The following is a 20740-nucleotide window of genomic DNA, read 5'->3' as shown; positions in this document are numbered from 1 at the left end:
ATACAGAGTATGGCTATGTCACGTCATAGATTTGCGTATGTGTATTTTACCTGTGGTTAAAACAGGTTCAAAACCTTACGTCAACGTGACGACAGTACAAGTAATAGGACTTTAGAAAAGTGAGAAGAATATAACTATAACAATAATTCTCACACTTGCATAACCGCAGAATATCCTAGAGTGTAGAATGTTTTATTGTCTCAATAAAGATGGTCTTTAGTTTTAATTTCCCATGAGACGGAAAAGTTTCCATAATATACCAAATTTATGCAATGAATTGGAAATTTATTTATTTCTGTTTTATTATTATACTAGCCGACAGACGTTGTCCTGTCTTAACTATGAGTATTGATTTCGAATTGGTATAATTAACTAAAAATGCTTTATGATATACAACATTCTTTGTTTGTTATTCTGGCGCGTATATAAATAGTTTTGTTTGTATACCGACATGGGATCAAGCGACATATGTAAAACATGCATTTTCAAGATAAATGCAACAAATAATAAGCGACTCTAATCATTTCATATGTATTGTATCGAAGCATTTGTTTTAAACGATATTCATTTTGACATGTCAATGTTATGTCAAAGGTCATAAGGTTACAAGTAAAAAGTTTGAATTGAAAAGCTGCTATCGTAACAGAAGTATTCTTAAATTTGCAATTTTCTGATTTTTTTCTTCCATAAGAAGAAGACCTTCTCCTGACTATAAAACCCCAACAAAAAAAGAATTAGCGAAATCGGTCCAGCCGTTCACGCGTGAAGCCGTGACCAAGGGAAATTGGGATTCAATTATATATATATATAGATAATGACAATAACATCTTTAATAATTTATTTATTCCAGCCGTAAAGTTTACACGGCTTCTGCAATGACTCATTCTTTTGACATGGTCAATGTTTTAAGACATTGACATTTCAATACCCACTCTCACAAGCCTCGATTTAAAATGTTCAATGTCGAGGCTGAGACCTTTTATGTGTATAATTTCCTGCAATATTATGTTTTTTATTGCTTTCTAAAAAAGGTAAATAAGTAGTTTTTAATTTATATTTTTTTAGTACTAGACATTTTAATAACTTATGCAATATAACTGCGAATATATAACATTATATACCTATAGTATTGTACCTACATTAGTTAACGCTTCTAATTACGGACCAGTTTTCAATTTAGATTTTCGGAATAGTTTTATACAAAGCACATCTTGTAGACGTTCTTTTGTATGAAAAATTTATGTACCTAATACTAATTTCATTACAAAATTGTTTCCTTTGGAGTAAAAATAATATTAAAGGCTTATATATATTAAATATATCTATTGGCGTTGCAGGTGTCAACACTTCAAAAGAAGCTGCCTCTTCGTTTCAACCTGTTCTATATTCAAAAATTTAAATTATCAACAGATGTGTCTGGCGGAGTGGATCCGCCTACGTGACTACAAGGGCGGCCGGTCTCGCGTAATCCTGGGCACGGAAATCCCGGCGTGGGTCTGGGAAGCTTACCGCGTGATCGGCGTGTTCCTCTTCGGCTGCGCCTGTCAGCAGCTCACCACAGACGTCGCCAAGTACACTATAGGCAGGCTACGACCGCACTTCTTTGAGGTAAGTGCTTATGTCCCAATTAGAATTATGTATACCGTTTCTCTAAGGAAGCAATAGAGATCTATTTGGTATGTTTTGTTTTAAACAATTTCTTCTTAGCCTGTATGTAAGCTTTTGTTTTAAATAGGCATTATTAAAATGACATAATCTTGGTAAAGAAAAAAGCAGTGATGGCCTGGCTTAATATTATCACTCTCCTTCGAATTAAGGCTTCTCACCAGTCGTTAGATTCTTTCTAAGTAAAAGCTTTAACATGAACGACATGCTGATCACCTTGTCTACTTGTTTATTAAATATTATCAAAACAATGCAATCCACCACATCTAATATTGTGTTTCCGTATTAAAAAATATAACCTTAATATTATATGTACAAGAACATATTATCACAGTAGACATTGCATCATACGTAACCTACTTTAAGTATTCTAGTTGACAATTGTTCAAATGTTTACATTCATAATTTGTGCAAAGTGCACATTACTGCATAGACCGAGTTACGAAATTGTTCACCTGCTTTTGTATGGATGGAAATAGAAAATCTTATTTCATTTGTAGTAGACTTGGTGATTAATTTTCTTAATAAAAGCCGACGACAGATGCAATTATTAAGAGCAAAAATATCTAGTTAAATAATAATATAATTAAAATAACTAACATTATTTATGGTACCTATTAAAACATGTCTGCGTGGGTAGGCATACCTCAAAAACAAATGATTCATTATGAAATTTGGACGGTTTTTGGGATATGATTTTAATAAAATCAATTACTTTTGTTCTTCTCCCGTTATAAATCCCGTTTATTTCCAATATTTATAATTGTCTTTCGATCTTTTTTTTGTTCTTATTCTAACTTTCTTTAGTACCATTGATCGGAAAATATTCACGGGTAAAGGCTTACTCCAGCTATTTCCATATATCTCCATTCGATTCCTACTATCGGGTCATATACACGAACTTTAATTTTATTATCTAACTCCAACAATACTGGTCAAACTGACTTTGTTTAAAGGTTAAAAACCAACGAGTAATATCTTTGAAAAAGGTTATATTTCGAAGCAGTAATTAGAATTTCGTGTTTTTATGTATTAAGAAAAAGAAGTACATCGCAAATACAAGACAATAAAAATACAACTTTAATAGAAATCTAAAATTATAATGAAACAAAATTTATTCAAACTATTGCGAAAGGCCTTCCAGTTTGCGTGCCATGATAATATCCATCTTGGCATTGCGCTGCATAATTCTATTGAGCAAAGCAATTATCTAATTGGTGTCACTTATTGTGAACTAGATGTGGAATTGTAGTAGCTGTATACGTATGTATCAGAACCAGGTGGATTACTATGCAAATGATAGGTATTGCTCTTAAGATTATATAAATGTAACTTTAAAAGCGACTAAATGACGAGTCCTGCTATAACCTTCCCCAGTGTGGAAAGACCCAAACCACTGCTCAAAAAATAAATCTAGATTCGAATGGTCTAGAGTTGATAAAAAATTACCAAGTGTTACATGAGGTACAATCAAGGCTGGTTTTCAGCCGGTTTACCTTATTATTTGTAAGTACATTAAATGTACTAATTATAGACAGGGCCATTTTCTTTATAATTTCCTTATATTACTTATTATCTATTAAAGAATGATTATAAAAAGTTTCCACTTAAGAATTTTATATTGTTTACAGTTATTACTTTAATTTAAAACATTAAAATATTTTTCTCTTAAAATCTATTAAACGAATGCAGAATTATATCTGCCCCGAGGCCTGTGGGGCCACGTTATACTATATGCTATGTTAGCGGTTCAATATTGATTTAAAGTCTGTGTTTAAAGTAAACAACCCGAAGGCAATTTATAAGATAAGCGTCGTTATTCTGTACATCCTATAATTTCCCAACAATTTCCAATAAACCTGTGGGTTATCGCTTGCTGACGGGTCCTTTGAATATTAATAACCAATTTACGGCTTCCTACATACACTAATTTACACTTTTATCTTAAATACATTACGGAAATTATTAACCCAAGATACATTGAAGATAATTTTATACAAGACTTAGCACCAACTTTACGATAGTTTCATTTAAATTATTTGTAAGTTTACTATGCATAGGATATTGTGTCCTTGAAGTCCTTATATCGTTTAAAGTTTCCATTCGAAACGTCACAACGATAGCAATTCGTTTTGACGTATTCGTTTATCTATTTATTCACACATCGTTAAATTTATACAAATACAAAAAACATATATGAAAATTATAAGGCATGCAACGGGCAGCCTTATCGCTAATAAGCGATCTCTCCCAGGCAACCCTAGTAAGAGAAAAAAATAAAAATTAAATATGATGTTAAACTGCGTAACCAGTTATAATAAAAAAACTATAGAACCTTAATCTAACATAATACAAAACAAATTAAAAACAAAACAATCTAAAAACTAAACTATCACACACCTCTCATCCAGTTTGCATGGTCGTTACAAGATTACAAAAGTCACAATTGAGCAGGATAGGATATGGTTAAGAAATCTTTATGCACAATAGTTTAAAAACATGTTATTTGAGTGTCGTATTTTTTTTACTATAGTAAAATTCACAAAAGAGTGCTAATTTACATGAATTACAATCTTACCTATACAATAATTATGGCTAATAAGTAATAATATGTTAACTTCATTTTCTTCTTTGCACATTACCTGCATAGGTTTAAAATTAGGACAAGCCCAACATGTGCCTGCAGTAATGAAGAACAAATAGTGGAACATGTGCTTCTACACTGCCCTATATTCGCATCGTCCAGGCACGACCTGGAGCAACAAATGCAGATGACTGCAGACCGTGACGGCCTACAGGACATGTTAATAAAGCACAGACCGTGCCTTGAACGGTTCTGCGGATTTTTTTTTTAAATATTTAAAGGAGGCAAGCAAAACCGAATGAGCGGGTCTCGCGAGGAAATGCGCCCCGGCTCGCCCATTAATATTGTAAATAAAAATTTACCGATACAGCCGGGGCGTATTTCGCGACGCGTAGCCTGCCATTCGCGAACTAGTTGAATTAATTAAATGTATATTGTTTATATTTTTGGAAAAAAATGTGGTATAAAACGTCCCTGGACAATATGGCAGGGTTATAAATTAATTTAAAAAAAAACATTTTCAACAATACGGTTTAAGGTAATGTTCATTAACAGTCTTAGTTGTTCTATAATGTTTTCACACTATGTTCGTGATCCTGCACTTGCACTTATATTCACTACACTAGGTTTTTTCAAAAACAAAGAACCCCTAGATACTAGCCTATCGGGCACGCAGTCAGTCAGGCATATGTGACCGAGTTGCTAGGTAGCGGGGGAGTGTCGAAGTCTCCCCTTAAAAAGGGACATTATTAACTTAAAGCACTGGCGTCTCCATCATGAGAAATATCGTCATGATATTTATGGGCGAGTTGGAGCCCGCTGACCGGCGCCACCCGCGTTACCTCTCGTGCTATTAATGTCAGCGACATGTTTGACAATCTTGCTGCAGAATTATTCCAACTGCGATCTGTGCTTAAGCAACATGTCGGATACCCTGAAGCTCCAGATCGCACTTGGCCCTTTCAAATGTTGCACAGTCAACAAGTAAATGAACGACCGTTTGGTCGGTTCTGCCGTCACAGTCACACACGGAGCTCGTCTTCTATTTGAGTCTTACACTAGGTTTAGTAACTCAAAAGGTTTCGTTCTCTTTAGGCGTCTTACTGTTGTGTCAAGAAGTTTGATTGTCTCATCATTCACATGGCTATGTAGCCTGTTGAAGTGAGCTAAGGCAATCCGTTAAGCCGTATTTAGGATTATGTGTAAATGTAAATCCACATTAAGATGCTTGTGTGTATAAGCAAATTATTTTCGATTGTGATGTTAAGCTAAACTGTTAACTTAAACAAATATGTATACATGTTTGTAACTCAAATCAACAGTTTAAACCAACAAATCCACTGAAGTGGAACCCATTTATTTTAATCTCACTCTATATTTACACGTGCATGGTTTTATTAAACGTTTTATAGTCTGGGTGGTTCGTCACACCCTCACATAAACATACGGGATGCGATTTTGTACGAAAACGAATATTACATATGATAATTTTGTTTACTATCTAAAGGGCGGCATTTGTGTTTAATATTAGAAGACATTGATTAAACTTATTAATTCAATAACATCTGTGATATTTTTTTTATATGTAGGATCAGTCTTTTGTGTATGATTTTTTATCTCTTCTTGTTCTCTGTCTCTTTCTAAACAGTGCGCACGTAGAGAGACAATCCATTCATTCATAGTCGATGATGGAACGCACGGTTACAGCGTAAGAGTTTCACGTTTCTACATTAACTTCGCTATGAACTTGTTAGTATTGATTAATGATTATTATTATCTTTCTTTTGCACTTTACAATGCTTTTATATTATTGGGGTTGTCTGGCAGCCTTTACACTTACTTACATCGCCGCCCCTTGCTCGCGGTCTTATTATAAGTGTATTGAGCTCATCAAACCAACCTATTTCGCAAGACCGTTAGTGCTGTTTGAAGTTAAATTAAAGAGGAATTTATTACTGTTGATTAAATTAACAGCCATGTTAAAATCATTACCTACTTTCCATACGTTATCGTTTAATTATGTGTTAGTGACGATAATTTATAGCTATTAAATTTAACTGCTAAATCGCATAACGGGTTTTATACCGTCCAATTAATCTAAGTATCGCGTGTAGGTTTCAAAGATTTCGTTGTGTAATGTTAGTTTTCATGATTAAACACCTTACTATAAGTTCGTCGAAGTAAACGCACTTGAGTGAATATGTATGAAAAATATTTCAGTGTGAAACTAATCGAGACCTAGCGGTAGGTCGACTCCTTTATGTCAAAAACTAAGGAGATTTTTAAAAGATGTCAATTGGAATTTGGTGTAATGGTTGCAGCGATACAAACATTGTGTAAAAACTTGGCGCTTAAAAAGAGTGGCGGAGAGTTTATTACCAGTTCTTCTCTTCCGTTCTACTGCCTTGATTTGAGCACTGGCACTAAATGTAAAATTAGAACCATTTAATATATATTTCTTTTTTACAATGTACAGTGTACATAGTGTTACCTTTATGAATAAATGATTTTGAATTTATACTCTCTAACTTTGAACAGTTGGTGATCGTATCTCTCGCTCGGAGTTCGCTAAATCGCAAAAGAAACTGACTGTGAAACACTCCCAGCCATCATGATGATGTTGATGAAATTTTGAATTGATACGGCTCGTACGGTGTTGAAACGAGGCAGGAGGGATCAACCCAAACAATTCTCCAGAACACCACGATACACTTGTAGAAAAACGCATAGAGATGCAATGTCTGCGTAAAGAGAGAGAATCAAGCCGATCGTTGGATATTGACAATTCGACAACTTCGCTGAATTTGGACAAATTATTATTTGTACGTAGTTTACCAGGTCATAAATGTGTTTGCAAGCGTCTATATCCCGGAATAGACGCCGTATAATACACTTCGTATCATCAGTTAAGCCACGCTCCGACGCAATGTAATTTTGACGTGTTTGTCTTAAGTTTAAATTGCAAATCCACGGTCATTATTAACGGTACACTTAATTGCACGGCCGCGTCACTTATGTTTGATAAATAGGGATTATTTCTAGCCATAATGGTCGTGCCGGTTTCAGGTATTAAGAGAAATATTAATAAAATATACATTGAATGTGAAGGACCGAAGTCCTTAAAATCAATTTCAGTCTACCTTAGTTACCATAAAACGAACTCTCAAACGCGATATGTCACCAATATAACACAATGTGGTTATTGAAGAAGCTTTAGACCGTGTATAATTTACTATGGTTTTATTTGAATAGGTCGTAAAGATCTTGCCAAAATACACATAGCCATTTTAAAATTTATAGTCTACGTTAGTTATTGTCATTTCTGTTCCTTTAGCTTCTGCAGTATCGACTTCTTTCGGGTCTACGTGAACTTTCCAGTTGGATATGTTGTTCGCATCCTCAATCCAAACCCTACCCTACATCATCAGCCTATCAATTTTGTGATGTTCCCCTATTTCTTTTTGCTGGAGGAAAATCAATCCGAGTTATTGTTCTTCCGTGAATAAAACATATTTATTATTTATTAAAAAATGCTATCAAATTGTTTTCATTCAGTTGGTGGGTGGGCGGCACTAATTCACAATTGAAAATCGCACACTATTATACAACCCACTCTAATTGAAGAACTGGGTCTTGTCCTATAATTTCTGCAATACGTTGCAATTGTACACGATGAATTATTGTTCATAGAAAGCCTTTGACAGATCCATTTAGAGAAATTGTTGCAATCTAACTTTGTGATATTGTTTGCTGTATATAGCCATTTTTATATATAAAAGTACAACCAAGAATCGATCATTTAAAACATAAGACGTAACTAAAGTGTCAAATACTTTGCTTGGCCGGCCGCTGAAATTGGTACTACCGTCGCCATTTTGAAATGTCAGACTGACATTGTCAATTTCTTGGTGGCTACAATAATTTTACTATCTGCTAAAATCTAATAAAAATCCTACTGAAATGTATTTATATTTATTATTAATTACAATGACAAAGTTTTAACGTTTTACGTTTCTGATTGCTAGGTATCTTAAAATATATTATATTTATAGTCCAGGTAACAAAACCTATCATATCAGTTGTTCCTAAGGTTGTGTCACATTTATTTAAGCCTAGAACTGTATGTTCTAGATACACAAAACAATTCTATATACATTGTTTTGTTAAGACATTTCAATAAATTATTAGGTTAGTCAGGACGACTTTAAATTATTGCCCTTATAAATTGTTATTTTTTCTTTACTGACAATACAAATATCCATTACAGCGATGCTCTTACCGGCCAAGAAAATGTGGCATTGTACTTGTTATGATTTCGATTCGTTTTATTATGATTGGTCGTTCGGAAAGACGGATCGTCGCTTGTCTGTGATTGGACTAGATAGCTAGATAGCGCTACAGCTTCTTGGCTTCAGCTGTGTATCTTTCTTGAACATTTTTATCGGGCAAGGCATGTCGAGTTCCTCACCATGTTATTCTTGATACTATTAATTAAGTTAAGTGACTATTAATGTCCATATACAAGAAAGAGGGTCAAAAAACCAACACTGTTCAGTGTTTTGATAGATTATGAAATATTGTATAGTAATCTATAGAAATAAAAACAGTAAGACAAACATAATAATAACATCGTAGGCGAAACCGATGTCATGGACCAAATACGACGTGCTTCATTAATCTTAACTCATTGATTGATCATCAAAGCAACCTTATCACTATGCATTAGCCTTATTAATGATCTACTTAGTGTGATAAGCGTACATCGATTTCCATTTTACGACGGAAAACTGGCGTATCTCCAAGTGTACGTGGTCAATGACTTATATGGTAATAAAGGTAATCACATGTTATGTATGGGACTTCATGGGTTATGTATAATTGAGTAAAATTTGTTTTGTTCAAAAGTAATTTATATAGATGTATGAAGGTTGAGTGATTACAAAAGATAATAAATAAGAAATACAATAGAATAATGATTTTATTTCCAATGTACAGTATTTACAATTCTTAACCTATATAAATATTAAACAAAATAATAATAATAAATTTAAAAAAAAATGATTGCTAATTATTAATAATTAAATTATCATTTTTACGCCAAAACTAGATTTCTACACGCTTTTGGTGCTCGCGTAAATATTTTATAGAAAAATAAATATTTCTTTAAATAAGACAGATTCGGAAGAATCGTTTTAACTCGATGCAATTTTTACAAAAATAACATTTAAAAATTGCGTGACAAGACAAACATCTAAGGACAAACGGATAAAAAAAATATTGCGTGACTGATGGGATGAGATGCGCCGACGCAAAAAAAACAAACTTGGCACTTGCGATTTATAGTTTAGTTTTATTTCTTTTGTACACCTGTACCGCCATTTATAGATGGGAAATTGATTATTATTAGTAATTAGTAAGTCATTCAAAGTCTCTAATAATATGCGCTATCACCATTCGCACACATTAACTCATGCATGTGTGCGTAATAGCGTTACTACCAGAAAGAGAAAGATTTTCTACGTAAAACAAAAATATGCAATAAATAGCTGTTTACAAAAGGTAATGTGGACAAACAGCAATGGTAATATAATAATACAAAACTTGTCACATAATGGATTACATATGTAATTTTGCAATTCTATTATTATGTATAAAACATATTATTGCACTTTTATTATTATGTCCTTACATATGAAATTGGCGTATTTCGTACTGGCCACTTTAATCACGATGTTCTCCTCTTTGGTTAGGAATTCCAAATTCAAATTTGTACAGCAATTTACTCATGTATTTGTGCTTCGATGACCGTCATTCATTTGTTTTTTTCTCTTTGCATCACTCATTTTACAAAATGGAAAACTTAAAGTATCGCATTATTTACTAGTACGAGTTCCGCCGTGGCTCTAGTGCTGCGGAAACGACTCGAAGGGTGAATGATGTGTATGGCGGTCATGTTGCAAAAGAAAACACAGTTCGTTTTTGGTTCCAACGTTTTCGTTCTGGAAATTTCGTTATATCGTCTTCATTAGACCTAGATAAAATGTTTATTGGTACGTTTTAAAATTGTTTTACGAAGGCTTACTTGTACTGTCTACAAGTTGCAATCGAAGCTATTTTTAATTTAATAAAATCTAAGATAGAATTATTTGATTAACAACGTTGAATAATCGTTGCTTATTAAAAATTAACATTTTATCTTTAACTACTGTATAAAAGTTAATAAGCGTAAATATTTATAAAGAGATGCAATAAAAATCTAAACGCTCAGCAGATACCGGATGCGAGCAAAAAGCTTGCTTCTTCGAATCGTTTATTGAACACATGACAAGTCTCATTTGTGTGCTTTCGCGAGCTTAAAATAGAACGAACCTATTTTAAGACTTGAGTTACGATATATTGATATACGCTTATTAATACTCGCCTATAATAAGGAAGTCGCTTAGAGTCAACGAAGATTTAACAAATGAATAATCATTTCAATGTTGCCACCATAACAAGCCAAAATTCTCGAAATTTTTATTTGACGCAGACATTTGTTATTATTATTATTAGATATTAATGCAGTCTTTTGTTTTCATAGCTTGTTTTCTACTTTTTGGATATAATCTCCGAGCTATGCTTTTTTTTCTATTTCCACTGTCTTCAACCGACGTCTAAAATACCCGAAATATCTTTACGACATAATTTTCTATAAACAAAAGACTACAAAATCCAACCATAGTTGGACATATTTCAAATACCATAGTATGTTTGCTACCATATTGTATATGCGTGCTCGCACTTCCAGGCACTTTTTCGATAATGTCTGATAAAACACTGAGAACCTTATCCACCAAGCCTTGTGTCCCAGTTTTGTGTTTATTGCAGTGAAATGGAGACGTATATCGAATTCTTTTTGATCTGAACATTGTTATGTTAACAAGCTTAATGGAGTAATGTTTTAATACGTTTTTATGCCGGAAGTCCCACTTGGTAACGAGATTATGTATGGCCCGTTACATTCAGATGTAGAGCAAGTGAATCGCTCACTATATTTTAAACATTTTGCAGTGAAATATTGGTAGGTTTCTTTGGGTGTGTCGTCATCTAAGTAAATTATCTGCCAGAGAATGGTCCTTTTGATTATTACGACAAAAAGAGATTTTAATAATATTATTTAAATTTGAAATCCAAATTATTTAAGCGTGAATACCTTTTTAACGATAAGAAAACTCACTCGCCTTCTGGCATTGGAAGTGTCCATGGGCGGCGATATCACTCAACATCACAAGGGCCTCCTTGTGGGCTACATATATTCTATAAAAAAAACCGTTAAATCCTCTTAACAGACACCGGAGATGGTATGATAAGAATAAGAATAATTTATTGAAATTGATTAATGTCAACAAGTAGCCAATCTTACTATTACAATAACAATGACTTATTACGTGCTAAGGTCCTTCACTGGTTTTAAAATTCGTTTTAGTGGTTATATAGAATGCTGCAAGAGTAAAATGCGGCAGTGATATTTGTAACAGGATATATTTGTACGTGTATCCAACGTACCATCAAAATCTTCCAAACTTACCAACATAGCCTATGGTATTCGTCAGGTTATAGTTGGTTCGCACCCATAACCAAATATATGAACAAACTCAAGCATTCTTTTAGTTTTGATTAACGATCTGATAAGTATTCAAACCACTTCGTATAAAATATTAAGTGGTTGATTAAGTTCTCAAGTTATTTACGATGTGGATATTTTGTATTGCGAACGTGAGATTAATAATAATTTATTGGTTGTAAAGATTTTTAAATTTTAGGATGCAATTTAAAACTATGTATACCTGATCCAGCGTTATTGGGAATCAGTAAGTGTTGGTCAAGCCAGCCTCGATAATGCACAAAAAATAATATTTCAATATATTATTGGTTTCTTCATTAAAATCGCTTTTTAGGGGCGTGTTCGGGCTGAGATGTTTTTAGAGTGTGGGTCGGTATCCCTGCGACTACCAAAGGGCAGGGTCCTTCGAGCCAAAATGTGTCTTGCTCTTCAAAACGAGAAACTTCCAGCCATTCATGTCCTGTTCGTCGCCAATTGCTGGCTTTCAGCAGGTCCTCTTCTTTCTGTCTAGGTACCTGGGCCGGCCTACTGACCTATCTTAAAGTATAAATAAAATTATCCTAATACAACAAGACACCATATCGCTTATAATTTAAACATAATACAATATGAAGTATGTCATACTGACAGATTTATAACCAAAAGCAGTCAATATATGTTCATTTAATAAGTTACATGACAAGCCATAAATCACTTGTCACTTAATACTCTTGTGAGATCAAAGATAGCATTTTGAATACATAGCCACCGAGATCATGGGTTATTGAACTATATATTTATTGCGCCCGCGCATCAGCGGTGCTTCAAACAGCCAATTAGAACGATCTGTTTGGTGACGATTGAAATCCCATCTGTTTGAGGCTTAGGGATTGAGATTTTATTTTTTTATTTGAATGCAGGGCTACACTGTTAAACATAGAATCAATTCATTAGTCGGCTAGAGTTCCTACTACCTAATAGTGACCAATATCGATGTATTTAAATTTTTTATGTGGTCGCAAACATGGAAACAATATTCAACTCTACATTGAAATCGATATAAGAAGCAGTTTTAGAATTATCAAATATAATTTGTGTTTACTGTTACAGTTATGTGTTAGCACCCTCTTACTATAAGCAAATCATAATGGATCTAACTTATGACTTGCTTATAGTCGTAGTATTATATATAGACTTTATAAATAACTAGATACATCGTTTATTTGCAAAAAAAGTGTTACATATAAATCGATTAATTATTAAAAATCCGCACAATCAGCCCATATGGCTGCAGCATATTTATTTACATGAAGTCATTTAATAAGAAAATTAACATAATGTCATTAATCATAATAATAAGTTTTTTATATTTTTTGTCAAACTTTTAGTATAAATATTCTTCCATGCTATGCATTTAATAAATCAAATTTAGACATTTATTATTTATTTTAAACAATAGTTTTGTATGGATAAATCGCATTCGCTTTTAAATTAGAACGACTACTTTGCCTGTAATTTATAGGTGAATGGTGTAATGTATAATTAAATTTGATAGGGCTAATGTAACAGAAACTTAATTTAAATAAAGGCATAATATTGTTATCAGTTTAAACCATATAAATGAGGCTTTATCATTTAAAACCAAACGGAACCTACGCCATGCCAATTAAGATTGTTTTTTATTACTCTAAATAGTGGTCGTAGATGTTTCGTAAAGAGTGCTTTATTTTCTCTATATTATATACTATATGCATAAAAAGTTTAAAGTTTATTATATATGTATTTCCCAGTTATGCTACCCTTAACCAAGTGATATCAAATTGGCTGACGTTTGGACCATTCAAAAAGTGTGACTATGCCAAGTTGAACGGTTCTTCAAGCTGCAGGATGTTGAAAACTTAGTGATTAAAACACGGAGTTTCTTTCCGTCCGTTCTACTACTTTGATTTAAAAACTGTTATGTTACATGAATGATGAGCAAGAATCCAGTCGGTTCTATACTGTTTCATGCTGTGGGGTTTCGGTTTTCGACCATGCATATCATAAGACACGAACTTATACGAATATAAATACTGTCGAACTTGAAACAGCATATAATGAACGGTTCTCTGATATTCGAATATATCACACTGATGTGGACGAGATTAATCTAATTTCTCAGTGCAATTGCCCATTTAGGTCGACATAACGACCATTTTCTAATCTCGATAGAGCTCTTATAGGAACTGGTTCTCCAAGGCATTAGTTACATTTATTTACGATGCGATTCTATAATTTGAATTGATGTAATTGATTCAAATTATAAAGAATACCACTGTTGTTACATTAGATTTTTTATCATAAACCAAGCTATGCATAAAACCTGCTGCACACTGAAGTATTTCCGAACCAAATCGACTTGGGGTCATTCAAGAAAAGAGCGTACCAATTCCTAAACGCACCCAGGCGCCCTTTGTGATTGAGAGTGTCCATCCTCAGGAGAGGCTACAATCCGTTTGTCTGCTGTTTCTGTTTAAAGAACGCCTGGAACAGGAACAGTAGGAATTTCACAGTAAAATACTTAAATATGAAAACACGAAGAAATTTGTCTATCTTCCTAATGTTTTTGAACTAAAATAGAACTACAAAACGATTAAGATTTATGTGAATAAAAATTAACGAGGCAAGCTTAATACAATTTTATAATAATTGCAAGAATCGAAAATACCGTTTCCTTTGTACCTCATTCAAAACTGTCACATCTGTAACAGATTTAATTAGCAAAAGCTTAACAAACAAACGACATTTGCATCTGTCATCTGCTTTCATTTATTGTCTGTCAACACGTCAACAATAATGTCAAGAATTCATCATTTCTTTGTTTTCCCAAATCTTTTATATTCTTGCTACCGTAAACAAAGCGCAAATAAAATATGTATTTTGGTGATGCATTATTTATTTGGTACACGGCAGTTTAGTATTATTACGTATTTAAATCAAAAAAATATATAGAGTTATATTATATAGGTATATTTAGATAAGTTATTTACAGAAATATATCAATACTTTTGTAGGTTTTTCTAAACTAAGTAGTTGTAAAGGCCAAAAACGTTTTTTAAATGCATTTATTTAGTAAATTCTTACGATGCGCGTGCACACCGTCACAAACAAAACCGACACCTTGTAATTAGCTATAGTCAACATAGTATTGTCTTTGGTTAACATAGTTTTTACACATTGAAAGAAAACAATTTTTTAATAATTGACCACGCAAGCTGTAAAGCACGCGAAACGTCGGAAAAAAATAAATTTAAAATTTTGTAAAATAATTATAAGTTTATAATAATACAAATAGCTTTAATCCGGTTAAAAATTATTTTCTTTCAATATACTCAACATATTAGTTTTTGCTATTGTTAGTGTCGATTTTCTACAAACGTAGAATAAAATTTTGAAAACATTTTTGTCTTGTTACGCTAAAGAAGTATAAACGCGTGTACTGCTTAAGTACACACACGTTTTTTAGTTTCCTTTTTATAGCCTATGAATTATTAAAATTAATGTACAATTTTATTTGGTAAAAATATCTTTTGACAATTTTTTATTGTTTATAAATAGCCTTTCAGACCAAGTATGTGCCTATTATTTGTTTATTTGTACGGAGGGCTCTGTCGTAAACATTTTACTGTCATTTATCTTCAGTTACGTCTTGGGTAAGATGCCGCTTCCACAGATTTACGATTAATTTAATGACTATTAAATTGAATGTGTTTGTTTTAAATTTAATTGTATCTTTGATCATTTTTATTTTGTGGATTTGATTACTTAGTGTATGAAGTTCTTGTATGTAATATTAAAATTATTTATTATCTGTATTAAGTTAAATTGGTGATAAATGAATAAACGTTCATAAATTTACTTAATTTAAACGTAGAAAAGATACATTTAAAGGGAAATACAGTTAACATTATTATTTTGGATCGCTTTTTTTATGTAATAGGAGGGTCATTTGATGTTAAGTGATACTGCAGTCCATGGACACTCACATTTCCAGAAGGCTCGCAAGTGCGTTACCGGCCTTTCAAGAATTGGTACGCTCGTACATACTTGTTTTACGGTGATTTCTCAGAATAATAATTGTTATTATTGTATTATTTTAAAGTAATTGCTAAAACAAATATATTTACATATCCGAATTCTTTACCCGTCGTTATATAAAATAATTATTTTAATTTTACCATAATTTTTACGTTGGAAAACTATGCCTGTGATTAGAATTATTTTTATATTTATTTCAACATACAACATTATTATTAGTTTTATTATTAATTTGATATTGTTCATATATCTTAAGATTAACAAACCGATCGACTTTGAAATCAAGTTCTATATCTTAACAATTTTGGTAAATATATTGTACTAAATTTATAATATTCTTACGCGTGTGAATAATTCCCAGCCCTTCGTGTTATCGAAATTTATGATTATAACCATAACCATTTACTGGAATCAATTACACGGATAATATTTATTATAACGCCTCCATGCCCTTTATTATTGACACCCCAATAAGCCCTGTTATCGACAAGAATAATAGTTAGTTCCCTGGTACTTTAGAGGACTAAATTGGTAAGCAAAAATCGACGGATAAAAATGTAGTAGGAAAACTTATAATATAATTTTCGTACACCTGAAAGAAGCTGAGTTTGGTTCGATGGAACAATGGCTTCGGCGTAGGACTCTCATCCCTAAGGACATGGGTTCGATCCCCGGCTGTGCACCAATGGACTTTCCTTCTATGTTATTTAACATTCGCTCGAACTTTGAAATAAAACCGGCTTGCCTTAGACCCCAAAAAAAATTGACGTATGTTACGCACATAAGGCAGTTCACCTACATGTCTATGAGATTGACAAATGATCATGAAACAATACGGAAATTTCAGCCTAAGACCTAAAAGGCCAGGCAAATAAGAATTACATTACGACACATAATATATTGACTATTCGGTATCAAGAATGAACTATAAAAACGTTCGGTTTAAAAACATTCATTCTCAGGCGTTTCAGTGATGACAATATAATAAAAAGGTATTAAGGCGTTGCACTGCTCAAATCCCACGAAGCTCCGCACACACTGATGTCAGGATCGCCTAACCAAAGGCTCTGGGTTCGGTTCGTCTAAATTATCTACCACCCATATCTCTTTAGATGTTCTCGATTTTATTTATCGTTATATACGTCCCACGAAGATAAGTACTAACATTTAATATAGAAACATGACTTGATATTTTCCTTATGTGTACTCGTAGTGTTTGTTCCTTAGTGTTGAATGAATCTATAATGACATTGTCTTTTAAATTCAATTGAGATGGTATGCGGCGATAAGTGGCTGACTGAGATAATATTGTTGAGTGTGAAGTACGTTGCAACATAGAGGAAGTTATTGAGAAATGCAAATACATTAATTCTATTTTTGAAAATCTACTGTGAACTCTGCATATTTTGAAAATGGAACGTTAGCAATCAGTTCTTAGAATTATTCTCTCTGTGTGAGCATGAATTACATTACTTTTCATAATTTATTTCACTTAAGTCGGTGGTAGCGTATAGACGTACATGTTACCATAGACGTAATGTTGCCCCCTTTGAGTTGCGGTGTATAGTATTTTCCGTACGAGTTGTTGTATGACAATTCTAACTTTATGTTACCGTTCGGTTTACCTATGTATTTTTTTAGTGTGAATGCTGTATGTACCCGGGAGTTTTAGTATGTATAACGTTTGTTATAAACATATTAGATTATGAATACCGATGGAAAAGCCATTGATGAATCACCGACGTATGTTGTGTCTAAAATGTGTCGTTTTAAGTACTTATCTCAAGAGGCTTAAGAAAGACACAGCCCGTACTGGTGAAGCATACTTGCTTTAAATAGCCATTGTCTCGTATATATTCTAATGTAAATTATTAAATCAAGATTTATTTGGAATTAAAATTTGTTGTATTAGTTATTTAGCTTTCGTTACATTTTGTAACTTTACGGCTTCACCGAAGAGTGAAATCGCGATGGCCGGCCGCAATTTTTCAACATAAATTTAAGTACTCTGCAAATGATTTTTCAAGAAAGTAGTATAAGCCACGTGGTCTGTCACTGATAGAATCATAAATGTATCTTTGAGACATAGTTTTGTATTTTATGAGAACATGTTCGATAAATTATATCAATAAAAATTAATTACATCACGTTCGTGGCTAAACAACAAATAAATAACTCACAATCCATTCGAGTCGACAATCAAAAGCAATTGTTATCAATAAACGATGCACTCGTACGTACAAATCACTTAACACTATCACTAAGTTAATCACATCAGTGCTCTTTTAGACTGCCTTTGATCAGACGAAGATAATATATTAACTTCTATTTTCTACGAGTGTCTTAACTGCTGATTTAATGGAGTTTATGTTCAAAAGATCAGTTGCTTAGTGCTTCTAGCTTCAGCGTTCGCCTCTTATCCCTGAGGTCGTTTGATTCGCGACTGTACACCAATAGACTTTCCTTCTATGTGCGCATTTAACATTCCCTTGAACGGTGATGGAAAACATTGTGAGGAAACCGGCTTGCCTTAGACCCAAAAGTCGACCTGCTTGTCTATTAAAAAAATGATCATGATTACGATGAGGTCTGAACCTAAAAAGGTTGTAGACTCACTGGTTTTGTTATGTTTAAATCCTTATACCAGGTTATGTCCAGTCGATAAATTCATTTTTGTTTGTATGTCGATAGGTGACGCTGTAGAAATGTTTTTTATTGATGAATGATTTATGGTTTAACATTTCCTATTTCTAAATTAAAACACCGACTTACAGCGATTTAATTAATCAGCGTACCGAGCCAACCATTTGTTACGGACAGCGGAAGTAAATAATATCACACTACGCACTTTTCATTACAATTGGTATTTATCTTTATTCTTATTCATGACGCTAAGGCGCGTACCACTTATTCTGTCAAAAAAAAAGTTTTTAATAACAATTCCCGCAGTAGCCCTTATATTTTTGTAATTATTTGAGATTCACAAAAAATTACATATTGTTGCAGGTGCATTCGTTTACAAAAAAAATCAATATGAGGCGAGAGTTTTTTACCCAGTCATGCGTAAATTAAACGCTACGTTACCACTAATCCCCTATCAGGCAATGACACCAGGGAATTAAAGAAAAAAGACATGTCGGCTTCCATTCATAAACCATATTGTTAGGATTAAAAATGTCCAGTATTAAAGACCTCCGAATCGTAAACATCACAATTGTATTATGAAACAACGCGAGGTCATGATAAATTTGCCGTGATAGGGTAGGGGAACACCAACAAATCAACGTATTAAAATGTGAGGTCATAATAGAAGTATGCGTCACAGGTTTTAATTAAAATGCTTAAGTAGGATCAGCTGTCATATTTATTGAGTAGAAATTGATAGGAATGAGGGGCTGTTCAAACATTTTGAAATGGGTTACATGACATGCGTTTGTAATTCAGAACCAAAAAATTGTGGAGCTGGACTTAACAATTCGTTTACTAGTATTGTCTTTGGTTAACATAGCTTTAACACATTAAAAGAAAACAAATTTTAAACCGGATTAAAGCTATTTATATTATTAAAAAAATCAATTTAAAATGATGTAAATAATTATACATATATATACAAATAGCTTTAATATGGTTAGAAAATTGTTTTTTTTTTCAATTCGTTTACTTTCACACAGTTTTGATTAATTGAAAATTTAATAAAGTTAGTGAACATCTCAGCGTTTTCTTTGCACTGTATTGTTCGTACGAAGCTAGAAACACTAACTGTACTTTGTGTCCATTTTGTTATATAATTATACAAAAATTAATATTTATAATCCAGTTGTGCTATAACCGTAAATGGATCTAGGTCTTAGATTGCAATCTGTGTAAGTTTATAGGTTCGACGTAGGTTTTTGTGTTTAAGACGTGATTTCCGTATGATGTTTGCCTTCATCGTACTAGCAAGCATTCCTCCAAACATTACTACATCTTTATACAATAATCATATGAATGCCTTCTCGCCTTGCATCGGCTTCTGATAATATAAACTTATGAATAACATCACATAGCGTATGTGATGTTATTCGTTACTTAACGTCAAAATTTGTACACATGTAATAATTTAATAGTGTGACAAATATACAACGAGGAAATGCTGCCAGCGTTAAAGGTACACCGCCACAGAGACCGAACTTTTTAAATTTGTTTGAATATTTATTAATATTATTACTATGTAATTTAAGAATATTGTAATAACTATATAAAGTGTCATTTATAGACAATTTAAAAAATAGACTATTGTTATTATGTTTCTTATGTTTTGCATAAAATATATAATGTAAATGTTTTAGATGTTTACTACTGAATGACTAAGCACGTATAGAATAAATATTAGATCTCTTGAAACGTTCTACCGTTATCTAGTCTTTGTCGATATAAATATTGACTTAAGTCATTGAAATATGTTGACGTCCATACATACGTCTCGCAAATTACTATCACTGTGTATATATGTCACTTGTATTTGTTAGATGCCATAGTACATATTATATAGGCTTCTGTATGACTTTTTTTTATATCCGAGGTGGAAATGTATTTGCGTATCATCTCGAAAGTAATTAAGGTATGTGGGACCCACAGCAGACTGACTGGATCTCTTCTAGTCCACGAATGTGTAAGAAATACCCACAAAATCCACCTCAGATGTCTCAAGGCTGCGTTAGAGGCTCCGAGACTAGCACTCTCCCTGGGGAACTTAAAAAACCATCTAGATAATCGCATCTACATAAACGCATTCTGAAAAATGTAATCATTTCTTTTTAAATAATATAATGATAAGATATGAGCAGAGTTAG

General features: G+C 32.8%; 1 protein-coding gene across 1 annotated transcript in view; it reads left to right on the top strand.

Annotated features, from left to right (window-relative positions):
- LOC123716319 (putative phosphatidate phosphatase) overlaps positions 1–20740 on the top strand; it is an 80105-nt gene that overhangs the window by 46926 nt on the left and 12439 nt on the right. Inside the window, exon 3 of the mRNA XM_045672004.1 lies at positions 1411–1608. Coding sequence (XP_045527960.1) covers positions 1411–1608 — 198 coding nt within the window. The remainder of the gene's footprint in view (positions 1–1410; positions 1609–20740) is intronic.

The sequence above is a fragment of the Pieris brassicae genome, chromosome 11, assembly GCF_905147105.1.
Source record: "Pieris brassicae chromosome 11, ilPieBrab1.1, whole genome shotgun sequence".
Classification (NCBI taxonomy): domain Eukaryota; kingdom Metazoa; phylum Arthropoda; class Insecta; order Lepidoptera; family Pieridae; genus Pieris; species Pieris brassicae.
Note: the sequence above shows the minus strand (reverse complement) of the source record. Positions and strands in the feature narration are given on the sequence as shown.